We start from the raw sequence: 14,036 nt of genomic DNA on the forward strand, positions 1-14,036 counted from the left end.
CGCCGACCATATGGCCATAGTAGTATAGCGTCATCAATCACAAGACGAACAGACTACTTGATTCCCTATCTGCGCTTCGAGGGGGATCTTAAGGCCACAATAGAGGTGGACGGTTGGCGCAAGGGTGCGCAAATGGCGGACGAGGCGATACATGTGTACACAGATGATTCCAAAGTAGTGGAAAGAGTAGGGTCTGCGGTATACTGCGCTGATCCGGAAATAAGCAGATCCTACAGGCTGCCGGATTACTGTAGCGTTTTCCAAGCGGAAATATTAGCCGCAACCAAAGCAGTAGAAACCCTGGAAGAGAATAGCTTAAGCTGCAACCGTGTTAACTTTTATATTGACAGTCAAGCAGCGATTAACGCAATAATCTCGCATAGCACAGCATCTAAATGCGTGTTAGATTGTAAGCAGTCCCTGGAGAGAATCGCGACAGGGAGAAGCATACATCTATATTGGGTCCCAGGGCATATGGAAATAGATGGGAATGAAAAAGCGGATGAACTAGCTAAAAAGGGCGCATCCCTTGAAGCTTGCTCCGTAGACGTCCCAATTAGACTGGGCGAGATTTAGCAAAGGCGAGAGGTGCACATGATCGACCAAGCAGGAAAGGCGTGGGTTCAAGTGCGGGGCTGTAAGGTGTCGCAGATTATGTGTAGGTCTTACAATCTTAGACTAACAAAGTTGCTTCTATCATTAAAAAGAGAGGACTGTAGACTCATGACGGGTATTCTGACTGGACACTGCCTTCTGGCGTCATATGCCTTTAAATTAGGCTTGGTAAGTGATAGCAGATGTAGGAAGACTCCATCTATTAGTAGTGATACATCTGTCAGATCTAGAAGCAGCAAGTGGCTTAAGTCCTAGGAAGCTTCAGGTATTTTCCAAGAGGACGGAGTTATTTTATAACATAGGTCCTGGTTTTTGATAGGGGTTTTCAGTTTGGTCGTTAAAACAAACTTCTGGTAACACTACGGACTCATTCAGTCTATGTGAGTCCCTCATGGACCGGCCAGTTGAACCTAACCTAATAAACTATTTAGTACAAATAGTATAATTATTTTTTTTTTTTTTTATTCAACTTTAAAACAAAACGCAATATATGTAACTCCTTTTTTCCAAGTAAAGAAAGTGCATATGTTAGTAAGAAAATGATATCAAAAATACAATTCGATGATAAGATATAAAAATACGACAACAATAAAGAATTCTATTTCTCAGTAGACACCATTTATATGCGGAGAAGGAACATTATTGTCCTGCGATTCAAGTCTTCGTCGTGCTGTCGTTGACGATGAAGTAATGGATGGGGTGCTAGAGATTGTAACTTTTTCCGCTTCGATGCGACCAGAAAGAAAAGTAGCTAAACGTTCCTGGAATAAAATAGAAAGTATGTAAAATTGTAACAGTAATTTAAAAAAAAATGTGTGTTCGGCCAGAAGAGCACGAATTGCCCAGCATCAAACGTTACCCTCTCAAATTAACAAACATTTTGCACGTTTTATTGTAAACTGATTTAATGCGAAATTTTAATTTTTGGAGATATTGGCGCATAGTCATAGTCAAAATAAAATAGGTTTTAAATTTGTTCATTAAAAATGCCCTAATTTTTAAATGTTTAGTGAATCGACAGGAAAAATTCTGTATTCCGCGTTAAAAACGTTTATTTATAGAAATATTTTTGGGCTATTCACTAAAGTGTCGTATTCATGTCAAGTTTTAAAATTTTTTACTCATGGTTTATCATATAAAATAATTTTGTTCAATAGTAAAGTGAATGAACTATGAATCAAAAATGCAAAACAAAAATTAAGAACTTCTTGAATATATTGTCAATGTATTTTTTAACTATATATTAACTTAATAAATGAAATTTAATTAAGTTTTCCAAAAAAAAAATAATAATTTTTCGTAAAATCTGTTTAAATTAAAACGTGCGTTTGTCAGGTTGCAACATTAGAAAACAGCTTTTTTTTTTTATTTTTTTGCTTTCATTTGTGGATACAATTTTTTGTTATTAAATCCACGGCCACCGTGGTGTGATGGTAGCATGCTCCGCCTATCACACCGTATGTCCTGGGTTCGCACCCCGGGCAAAGCAACATCAAAATTTTAGAAATAAGGTTTTTCAATTAGATGAAAATTTTTCTAAGCGGGGTCGCCCCTCGGCAGTGTTTGGCAAGCGCTCCGGGTGTATTTCTGCCATGAAAAGCTCTCAGTGAAAACTCATCTGCCTCGCAGATGCCGTTCGGAGTCGGCATAAAACATGTAGGTCCCGTCCGGCCAATTTGTAGGGAAAATCAAGAGGAGCACGACGCAAATTGGAAGAGAAGCTCGGCCTTAGATCTCTTGGAGGTTATCGCGCCTTACATTAATTTATTTATTTAAATCATTGAAATTAACCAAATAAACTAAGTTCTTAGATTTTCTTACTTATTTTTTTATTTAACCACTGATAAAAATGCATTTGCAATTTTTAAATAAAAAAAATTTTAAATAAAAAGTTTTTGGTTTTAATACCAAAAGTGCAGTCAGTCAGCTGGTTTACAATCAAATGTTTTCGTACTCGCTAATTTGATCTAGAAGCAATTTTACCAGCATTTATCTTCCCATTCGAATTATTCAAGTTCTTTGTCTCACCGAATGAGGTTCAGTAACAATTGGTACAAGTTTGTACACAGTTTTTGCTCGCGGAACACAGGGAAAAACTAGTAAATCTTTTTGCAGAGCGCCAAGTAAACTAGATTAAAAGTTATATTTTAAGTGTGCAACATGAGGGTAACATTTCAGAAAAGAAAAGTTGTAGTATAATGTTTCTATCTACCTCGTTTTTTTCTTTGTAGCTTCTTACTAAAGATTTTTGTTCAATCTCAATTTGAGATGCCTTTGATAACTGATCTCATTCGCAAATTTTAAAACGTTAATTCTCAAATGGACCAAATTTTACCGTTGATAGCTAAAAGGCACATTTTTAATATGAGGTTTTTCCTATTTCTCAAATTGAGAAAGAAAATTTAGTCTAAGCCTTCTCCATTATAACCGGGTAGAAATGAAATGGAGAAGGGGTAGACTGAAAATGAAAGCGCTTTTCTTTCTTACAGCAAAATAAGAATGTGAATGGGGTGGCAATGTTTTCATTTGGAACAAAAATTCATTAAAAAAAGGGTCAAATCTCAAAAGGAAAGACCAATATTTTTTGTTAATATATAAAAAATGTATGTAATTAACAATAATATGCATACTAAACATTAGGGACTTCATCGAAAACAATAATAATAAAGACAGTTTTACTTTGTTCAATGTGTTACTCCGACCAGACGTTGCAAACTTTTGTTTGCTTTGTTGATTGAAATAAACTCAAATTAATACCTCGCACAGTTTTGTTTTAACAAGGCGTGTTTGAAACAATTTAGGCTATGCTTCCGCTGAACTACGATACGGATTTAAGGGATAATTAAACTTCCTTAAACCTACCGCCATAGTCGTAGCCATACCCATATCCATAACCATCTCCAATGTGATCGATTAATGGTGTCTTAACCTAAAAATCGTGAAAATTTCACAAAAATGGAGAAAACACCAAAAATTATAAACATATTCTACAAAAAATAAGTCTCTTAGTCATAAAGTGGAGGGTGGGGCCGTATGTAGAAGTCCACGAAAGTGGGGAAAGCTTCTGACCGCCATTCACCTGGGAATGGCCAGAGCGATTCTTTTGCATGCGGTTCAAGCAGCTCACTACTGCCGGTCGCTTGCGGCCAAGTATCCTCTGGGTAGCCGCTAAGCACCCGTTTAGCGGTGAGCTAATGTGAGAAAGCGACAACCTGGCTGGGCCACTCTGACATAATCGGTTTAAGGGCTAGCAGGGGAGATTTCATCGGCAGCGTCTGTACACCTCTAGGTGCGGCTGCAAGCGGGCGTCTGTCTTGGAGCAAGCGGCTCGCTATATAAACGTGCCAAGTAATATTTTCACCCCCGCTGAGCGGGTTGTGCGCTGGGCTTGGGACCCGCCACGTAAAACCATACTCCAATGAAATATAACAACAAGCCTCGGATAAATACACTCTCTATTGATGACGACCATGGCAAACGTTTGAAGGATAATGAATTGAGGGCATGCACCTGGAACGTCCGCTCCCTGAATGGGATTGGTGGAGATGCCCGGCTGGTTGATGTCCTCGTCAAAGCAAAATCTGACATCACCGCCATCCAAGAAATGCGTTGGACGAAGCAAGGAAGAAAGAAGATCAAAAATTGTGACATATATTGGAGTGGCCATGCGAATAAGCGCAGTTTCGGCGTCGGATTCGTGGTGGGAGAGAGACTTTGTCGCCAAGTGCTGGCGTTCACGCCTGTGGACGAGCGTCTCGCCGCTATTCGAATAAAAGCAAAATTTTTTAATATATCATTCATCTACGCCCATGCGCCGACAGAGGAGAAAGACGATGAGGTGAAAGACACTTTTTATGAACAATTAGAACGCACATACGAGCGCTGCCCCCGTCATGATATAAAAGTCGTGCTTGGCGACTTTAACGCCAGGGTGGGCAAAGAAGGTGTTTTTGGCCATACAGTCGGAAAGTTCAGCCTACACAATGAAACTTCTCCTAACGGACTGAGGCTGATTGACTTTGCCGGTGCTCGAAACATGGTCATATCAAGCACGAGGTTCATGCATAAAAAGATACATCAAGCTACATGGCTGTCTCCTGATCGAAATACTCGCAATCAGATCGATCACGTTGTGATAGACGGACGGCATGCCTCCAGTGTTTTAGATGTGCGAACGATCCGAGGACCTAAAATCGATTCGGACCATTATCTCGTTGCAGCCAAAATACGCACCCGCCTCAACGCGGCTAAAAACAAGGAACAAAAAACACAAGGAAAGCTAGACGTCGAAAAGCTTCAATCACAACAGACTGCCAATGATTTCGCAACTCGACTCTCACACCTGCTCTCTGAGGGCACAACTCATCCTGAAGGAATACAGGAGCAGTGGGAGCATATCTCCAAAGCACTTCATACTGCCGCCGAGGAAAAAATTGGTTACCGGCGGCCACGAAAAAACAACTGGTATGATGAAGAATGCCGCGTTGCAACCGAAAGAAAAGACGCTGCCTACAGGGCTACGTTAAAAGCGAGCGCGACAAGAGGAGTGTGTGAACGCTATCGTAAGTTGAAAAGGGAAGCGAGACGCCTTTTCAGGAAGAAAAAAGCAGAAGCAGAAAGGCGTGAGTGCGAGGAGCTTGAGCTGCTAGCCACCAGGAATAACGCCCGAAAATTCTACCAAAAAATACGGCGACAGACGGAAGGTTTTAAGACCGGGGCAAACTCCTGCAGGAATGAAAACGGCGACCTTGTAACTGATGTCCAGAGAGTGCTTAGATTATGGAGGGAACACTTCTCTGCTCTCCTAAATGGAGGCAGCAATTCACCGCGCAGAGATGAAGAACCCGATCCCGCAATCGATGATGATGGAATATATGTCCCCCCGCCCGATTATGACGAAGTTAGAATAGCAATAACCAGATTGAAAAACAACAAGGCCGTGGGCGCTGATGGATTGCCGGCGGAGCTATTCAAGTTCGGCGGCGAGGAGTTGGTAAGGCGCATGCAGCAGCCAGCTTCTTTGCAAAATATGGGCGGACGAAAGCATGCCCGACGGTTGGAATCTAAGTGTTCTTTGCCCAGTCCACAAGAAGGGGGATACTGCAAAATGCACCAACTATCGTGGAATCAGCCTTCTTAATATCGCATATAAGGTCCTTTCAAGTGTATTGTGCGAAAGATTGAAGCCCACCGTGAACCGGCTGATTGGACCTTATCAGTGCGGCTTCAGACCTGGTAAATCTACCATCGACCAGATTTTCACAATGCGCCAAATCTTGGAAAAAACCCGTGAAAAGAGAATCGACACACATCACCTCTTCGTCGACTTTAAAGCCGCCTTCGACAGCACGAAAAGGAGCTGCCTATATGCCGCTATGTCTGAATTTGGTTTCCCCGCAAAAGTTATACGGCTGTGCAAAATGACGTTGAGCAACACCATCAGCTCAGAATTGGGAAGGACCTCTCCGAGCCGTTCGAAACTAAACGAGGTTTCAGACAGGGTGACCCCCTATCGTGCGATTTCTTTAATTTGATGCTGGAGAAAATTATACTAGCTGCAGAACTTAACCGCACTGGAACAATATACTATAAAAGCATGCAATTACTGGCATATGCTGATGACATTGATATCATTGGCCTAAACACCCGCGCTGTTAGTTCTGCTTACTCCAAGCTGGAAAAAGAAGCGGTAAAGATGGGTTTGATGGTGAACGAGGACAAAACGAAGTACCTGCTGTCATCGAGCAAAGAGTCAGCGCATATGCGCCTTGGCAACCACGCTACTGTTGGCAGCCATAATTTCGAAATAGTAAAAGACTTCGTTTATTTGGGAACCAGCATCAACACTAGCAACAACATCAGCACTGAAATCCAGCGAAGAATCAATCTTGCCAATAAATGCTACTTTGGGCTAGGTAGGCAATTGAAAAATAAAGTCCTCTCTCGGCGAACGAAAATCATACTCTACAAGTCACTTATCGTACCCGTCCTGCTATATGGGGCAGAAGCATGGACCATGACAACAGCAGATGAAGCGGCTTTGGGAGTGTTCGAGAGAAAAGTTCTTCGAAAGATTTATGGACCTCTACGCGTTGGCGATGGCGAGTACCGAAGAAGATTTAATGATGAGCTGTACGAGCTATACGCAGACATCAACATAGTCCAGCGAATTAAAACGCAGCGGCTGCGCTGGCTAGGCCATGTTATGCGAATGAAAGATGATGATCCGGCCAAGAAAGTGTTTCTATCGGAACCCGCCTATGGAAGCAGAGGTAGAGGGCGGCCCCCACTCCGTTGGAAGGACCAGGTGGAAAACGATTTAAACTCCCTTGGTGTGACCGATTGGCGCCGGTTGGCGGAGCGAAGGAGCGACTGGCGCGCCTTGTTGGACGGCCATAACCGTTTAGACGGTTAAGCGCCAATTAAGTAAGTAAGTAAGTAGTCATAAAGTATCCAAAACATTGAATAAAATCTACTAAAAGTTATTAAATTCACCAACTCAAATATTTTTAGGTTATGGATATGGCGAGAAACCAAAAACCAATTGGTTGGCTTTGGTATGGTTATGGCGTTAGCGTTATGGTATGGCACCATTAATCGATAACATTGATTTCCATAAGGTAGGTTCGTTAGCTGTTTTATCTGCTATCTGGTTATGGTTTTATGGTTATAAGTCACAATTAATTGGCCATTTAGTTCCTCATAATTATTTAAGTTTTTCTTTATAGGTATAATTACCAAATATGTATTACTGATGACTTGTAGATTGCCATAGAATGCGAATGCGCGCTTTATTAAAGATTCTGCTTCATCCTTTGACATGCTCTTAACTTTATCCAATTTTGTTATGCTAAAAACTCGATGATTCAAGTAGATAAAGTGATGAACGACCTCAGTGCTGGTGGTGGAAACAGTTCTGTAAAATGATTAAAATAAAATGAAATGCTCATAAATTAGTAATAATAACCTTAAAATTAGTACTTTGGTATGCTCGCTGCAAGAGTTGCACTAAAATTCACCAAATGTACAAGACGTCGTGCCGATTCGCGTGTCAAGAGGACTATAAGTTGTTCCAAGCTAACAGGTCGTGCTTGATTTTCTGGCTCATCCTTACTTAGGTAGCCCCACAGTTCTTTAGCTTTTTGGAGAGCCAATTTCGGATCGGTAGCAATCTAAAAGAATTTAAAAAAAGGAAAAAGTGACGACTTTACTTACTAATTTATCTGGTGTCAATTGGAAATTCCAAGGGTTCTTAGTTCCTCCTCCACTCCGTACACCCAAAGAAGTGGAAGAATAAATTGTTCAAGTGAACTCAGCTTTAACAAATTCCAGGCGGAGCTTCTTATCCAAAGGCCAAAGTATTGTAACGAATTTAGAAAAATTCCGCTTATTCCAAATCTTTTGCTAACTTTCGAATCACTAAACTTTTGAATAAATAACTCCAGTATTGAATAATGCAAAAATGGTCTTTATTGGACTACTTGAAAGTACACTTATACTTCGCAACTGATAGCTTGCTTAAATCAAACTGATTGTCGTGCCTCCATTGTTGCTGCTTTTATACTGTGCGGTTTCCTCGTTGATATATTTCTACGCGCTTCTATTTCCAGAACTTACTAGTTAGTTATCAGCTATAAAATTACTCAGCTGTAACTACAGATGCACGATTTTATAGCTTCTCTCATGGCCCATGCGCGTGTATATGTGAGAGATACTTGCACAATTATTGCATACTTTCGGGAGTATCTCAGATATATGCATGAGGTTGTGCGTTGCTTCTCCGCTGCGTGTACGTACATATGTGTAGACATAATGATTGATTCGTTTATGTAGATACAAGTAACTGTCTGCTTTATTGTTGTTGTGACTTCATTTACTTAGCATCAGACTAGTGATGTGAGTATCACTTAGTATCACTATTATTCGTCACACTATTTTTATTTAGTACTTATGTACCTACTCGATCGAAAGATTTCCTAACCAAAGCTAGGGTATAGCACCAATAGGGAGAAATGTCTAAACCGCTTTTTCCCCCGCTAGCATTAAACATCTCAACTTTGAGATCATACTAAGGCCCGGTTTTTCAGTAGTTGGTTAAGCTAAGCCTAAACTAAGTTTGCTTAAACTCTAGTCAAATTTAAACTCCAGTTAAACTACTGAGCAGTTTTTCAGTCACAGTTTAAGGCCTCCTTTGGGGTATGCCTTTTGTGCGCAAAATTGGTTTTTTTTATTATCTAGATAATTTTTAGATACGGTAACACTTGGATTTTGTTTACCCAACAAACATGAAAAAAAAATTCTCCAGCGAAATATATATCTACTTCCGGAAGTGATATCCAACATTAATTATTCTTAAACCAGATAGTTCTCGAGTTGATATCCAACTTCATTCTCCAATCACTACCAACCTTTGAGAAATTTTTTAAAATTAAAACTTTTCGAGTTGATCTCCAACGGCATTAATATTTCCAAATTATTATCCTAATTTCGAGAGATTTTGAGAAATGTACCTACAGTTCTCAAATGTATATTCAACACATATCTCCAGTTGATATCCTACATTGCTTATCAAGCTGAGGTCGAGATGAGAAAAATCTCCAAAGTGGTACCACCAAAACCAGCAGCTATTTATTGTGAGAAATAAACACCTGGTTGATAGCAGTAATGAAGCGTAATTAATCAAAAATAAAATATATATATTTTATTTTCGTGAAAATACTGTACGGAATTTTATATTTGAGTCCAGTTAGAGAACCACAAGTTGGGAATTAAATTTTTTCAACTTAAGTAATAGCATTTTTTGCTTTATAAAATATTCGCTCTTTTGCTGAGTACGCTATGATTCTCGAGTTGAGCCACTGTTTCGAAACAACCCTTGAGATTTTAGAAGTATGCCTAGTTATCAACATGAGCTCTACCGGCATTTAAGCCCAAATGTTTGTTGGGTATATTAGACGCCATTTCGAACGAACGCAAATAACTGATAGGTTAACTAGAGTTTAACCCTGCCAGATCGGCCGCTCAGCATAAACTTCAGTTAAAGTATACTGAAAAACTGCAGAGTAAGTTTAAGCGCAGTTTAACTGACAAACTGAGTTGAACTTGTACTGAAAAACCGGGTCTAAAGGCGACTGCTGTAATACCTATATGACACTACTATATTTTCGTGTATTTTTTCTTGTACTTTATCTTCAATTTTTTGTCGCACTCCCTCCTAATACGTCTTCAGTACTGGTGTAAGTGTGTAAACTATATTTCAAAAAACTAACGAAATACAAAAAATACAACCTAGGTCATTAAAAACAAACGAGCCAGTTTGTATTTCGATAGGCTTTTTTGACATTCGGCCGTTTTTCTTTATTTTTTTCTGACAAATGAAAATTTTGTTTTTAGTTTGAAAATTTGGTGCATAAAAACACAATTATAATCAACTTTCTTGTGAAAAAAGTGAACCATTAGAGACCGAAATAATTTTCGCGTGTTATTTGCATTGTTTTTATTGTTAAGAATGTTAATGTAAAACATAAACAAAAACATGTCAAACTCATTAATTTTGGGGGAATAGTGGTCTCGCTTTTTCATGATAGAAATTGTTTTTGTGTTTTGAAGTTCCGATAAAGTTTCGTCAGTTTTTTTTAGCTTGGAATCCAAGCAAAAATAAAGTAGTGTCATATATGCTTAAAGAGGGGTTTCCAGTGTTGCCAGAACTCTTTCATAAAAAAGCTACATTGACAAAAATAAAAAGCTAGAAAAGGTTAATTAAAAATGTTTAAGGCTAAGTAAAAAAGCTAAAAGTTTAAGGCAACTTTCTATGCGTGTTGTTATTTTGTTTTCATAAAAGACATAACACAATAAAAAATTTTAATTAATTTTTACTCCAATTCCATAAAAAATAAAAAAAATTATTAGCAAATGCTATCTGTGTTTTAATTTAAAAGGGATACATGATTAATAAAATACCACTTAGTTTGTAAGGTTTCGTAATATGATTGCGGTCAAGGGTTTTATATTTGCAAAATAAGAACGCCGATAAAACTATTTTCAATAAGGAAATCTACTTATTGTGTTTTTAGAGAACCCATGAAAGATGTAAACTCTACATTCCACACTATATGAGAACCGCTTTTTCAAGTTTTTGGTATGTGTTTTACCAGAACCGGATTAACCCTCAACGGGGCCCTAGGCAAACATCAATTTGGGGCCATTTTTTTCACGTCCGTTCCCTTCTTTTCGTTTAAAATATACAAACTTATATCTTTCATAAACATTTTATTTTCACAATGTAATAATATCAATAAAATTACTATCTATATTTTAAACAAAATTTTGCAAATGTCGTATTTTTGAAATATTTTATGGAAAGTATGTTAATGATGTGTGAAGGAAAAAATCGTATTTTTTAACCCATTACGACGTGATAAATATTTGCGCCGTTTTATAGCACATAGCTGCTTTCAAACATGATTCAAATTTGCTTTTGGCGGTAGGGAAATGTATGCAATTTTTGCCGTATTTCCTCATAATGCTTACGGAGGTGTAGCTCCATAAATCAGATGTATGTTGGATTTTCAGATTTCTGGGTATTGAACAGGAACTGTTTAGCATTTCATTTCTCTTCCTAAAGAGGAGTACTCTCGCCTCATTGTGTAGATGGTGTTCTGGGGACATAAGAAGACAGCCCGTAGCGGTTCTGAGGTCAGTATTTAGCAGGCCCGTATTTTCTTCCAGTGAGTAACCTTTAGGCTTGGCGACCATATCAAGGACGCGTAGTATGCAATCGGCCGGCCAATTGCTTTGTAAGTAGTAATGAGCGTTTCCTTGTCTTTAGTCCAAGTGCTGCCGGAAAGAGACCTGAGGATTTTATTACGGCTCTGGATTTTCGGTACAATTGCGGTTGCATGCTCTCCAAAATGTAGATCCTGATCGAACGTCACACCCAAGATTTTAGGGTGTAAGTCAGTCGGTAGGGTGATGCCGATGTCGGGATCAAATATATTATATTGCACTGAATGGCGGGTGATAAACGCGAGACCGCCTCCATTTCCGCTCTCGCGATCTTTTCTGTGGACGTTATGTGTTTGGTCCCTTGGATCGCTGCATGAAATCAACTATCTCCGTGATATTTCCACTTAACCCATTACGGGTTAACCGATACGGGCCGTCACTCTGGGGGTAAGGGATGGGTGACTACGTCTGCGTTGACTGGGACTGGACGTTTCTGGGTACCGGTGTAGTTGGGTTTACGGCTTGGTAGCATGGCGCGATGAAACCCGTCGGGGGGTAGCCGTCGCTGAGCCCTGAACGTCTAGGAAAGTGGCACCGTCCAAGGTAGGAGCTGCATTGAGCGGATGTCGCAAATATATATATATATATTGCAAATGGTGCAAAAGGTGTGTAGGGACTAAGAGGGGGGGGAGGGTGGGCTAAGGCGCAGAATACGGGTCACCCTTGGGCGTAAACAGCAAGGAGCCATAAAAGATTTATAAAAGTTACGAGGACGTGTGGTTTTGGGTTCTAGCCCAGAACATACTATCCGATGCAACCATCCCTTGCACGTGACATACTGACAAGAGTATGACCGTCTTAAAAAGTTTCTTTTCCGGCAAACCCCGAGTCGCTCAGGTACATGGAACCGGCTGCCATGGAAGCGTCAATTTCTTCGTATTCTTCCTCATCCTCTATTTTTTCAAATAAGCCAGTTTAGATTAAAAACAGAAATATCTTTGGAGATGGCTAAACAATATTTACTTTTGCAATGGTCGACTTCCAATTGCATCCGAGCAAATAAAATTGTAGAACCTACATAGTATATACAGTATGTATTTGTGTATGTATGTAGATGATTTGTAATTATTTTTTACATTGAAATCAAAGCACTTTCGCCAGCGATTAAAAGAAAATTATAAGCTAGTGAGTAAGTACATAACCGTAACTAGTACTGCGAGCACATAGCTGTTTTCGATCACTTCTAATTTAGAAGTTCTAAACCAAAAGAGATATAAAAACACGGCATGTGCAGAAATGTGGGCTCTATATAGTGATAATAAAATATACAATAAAAAAAAATTTGGAAAAAAACATAACTGTTTTCGTTGGCGCAGCGACGATTTGTTTTCGGCAAATTCATCGATTATATCATCAATATCGATTTTGTTCAATAAATCTGACTCAATGCAAAGTATACTTAACATCTCGAGCCGCTCTTGTCCCGTTGTAGCTCTTTCAGCAGCTTTGATTCTTTTTAATTGCAGAACAATCTGTGATCATTAATGTTAAAAAAATCCGAAGAGCTATTTCTCCGTGAGGAAATACATCGGCTAATTGATCTTCCATTAGAATCTTATACAAATGACTATAAATTTCTTGTGCATCGGTGTATCTGGAGTTCACGTAGCTTTGGAATTCTTTCATTTTAATGAAATATTTTTCCAAATCTCTAGAATAAAAACGAACTAAGTTATTTATAGCTTCGTGGAGGTCCCCATCACTTAGAGAAAAGTTGATGAGAAATGCAAATCTCACTGAAATTTCCATATACACTTTCGGACGTCGTTTGATTTCACTGTGAAGATTGTCGATGATTTCAAGGAAACCTTTTGTCCTAAAATCATCGCGAGGCGAAAATTCTACTTCTGGATCATGGTTATTTGTGTAAAATTTATTTTCAGTTCTGATTATATTTTTCTTTCACTCTTTTTATGTTTGTAAGAAAATTTTAGAAGTATTTTTCTTTTTCGGGGGCACCTAAAATCGGGGGACCCAGGCAACTGCCTATTCTGCCTACTTGTTAATCCGACCCTGTGTTTTACACAGACTCCAAACGATATCTGGCAACTGAATTTTTGGAGGGAATATTTTCATGACATTTCTGTGCTGGCCGAACCTTTACCGATGAGTGACCCTCGGTTAAATAAAGTTTCGAAATTGGTTATTATAAATGTGGTAAACCTTATTTTTGTTGGTACATAAGCCTTATAATAAAGTTGTTATATTTTACCTTATGACTTATAATAGTTCCTTACGTAAGTTTTACTTTATATGAGCTATAAGCCTTACACACAACGGTATCTTTCAAATAAATATTATGCCTGCTGACATAAGATTGATGTTACCTTAATAAAGTTACAACACCGCAATTTCTGCTACATTATCTGTTCCTTAGCCCCTCAAATTTTTTAAATCTAGCCCAAATTCATTCAATATTCTTAAAGTTGAATCTACATATGTAAATCTGTTTATCTTGATTTTCTAAAATTTTGAAAAAAAGCTAAAAAATTTCTAAAAAAAAAGCCGAAAAAAGCTTAAACCTCATCGCGACTTTTCAAGCTAAACGGTGAAAAAAGCTAAATCTATTTTGAAAAAAGCTAAAATGACAACACTGATGTTAAGACGTATCGCATATACTAGCATTGGACCATGAT

The 14,036-nt window shown here is 38.8% G+C and overlaps 2 protein-coding genes across 4 annotated transcripts in view; one reads left to right on the forward strand and one right to left on the reverse strand.

Annotated features, from left to right (window-relative positions):
* LOC137237799 (uncharacterized) overlaps positions 1 to 14,036 on the forward strand; it is an 88,766-nt gene that overhangs the window by 12,371 nt on the left and 62,359 nt on the right. The gene's annotated exons all lie outside the window — the stretch shown is intronic.
* Lsd-1 (lipid storage droplet-1) overlaps positions 1,061 to 14,036 on the reverse strand; it is a 40,072-nt gene continuing 27,096 nt past the window's right edge. For all 3 annotated transcript variants that reach the window (XM_067761978.1, XM_067761977.1, XM_067761979.1), the window contains 3 exons: positions 7,597 to 7,787; positions 7,354 to 7,531; positions 1,061 to 1,376 (listed from right to left, as the gene is read on the reverse strand). In XM_067761978.1, the coding sequence (XP_067618079.1) occupies positions 1,221 to 1,376; positions 7,354 to 7,531; positions 7,597 to 7,787 (525 nt within the window). In that variant the 3' untranslated portion in view covers positions 1,061 to 1,220. The remainder of the gene's footprint in view (positions 1,377 to 7,353; positions 7,532 to 7,596; positions 7,788 to 14,036) is intronic.

This window comes from Eurosta solidaginis, chromosome 1 (genome assembly GCF_040869045.1).
Source record: "Eurosta solidaginis isolate ZX-2024a chromosome 1, ASM4086904v1, whole genome shotgun sequence".
NCBI classification, from domain to species: Eukaryota; Metazoa; Arthropoda; class Insecta; order Diptera; family Tephritidae; genus Eurosta; species Eurosta solidaginis.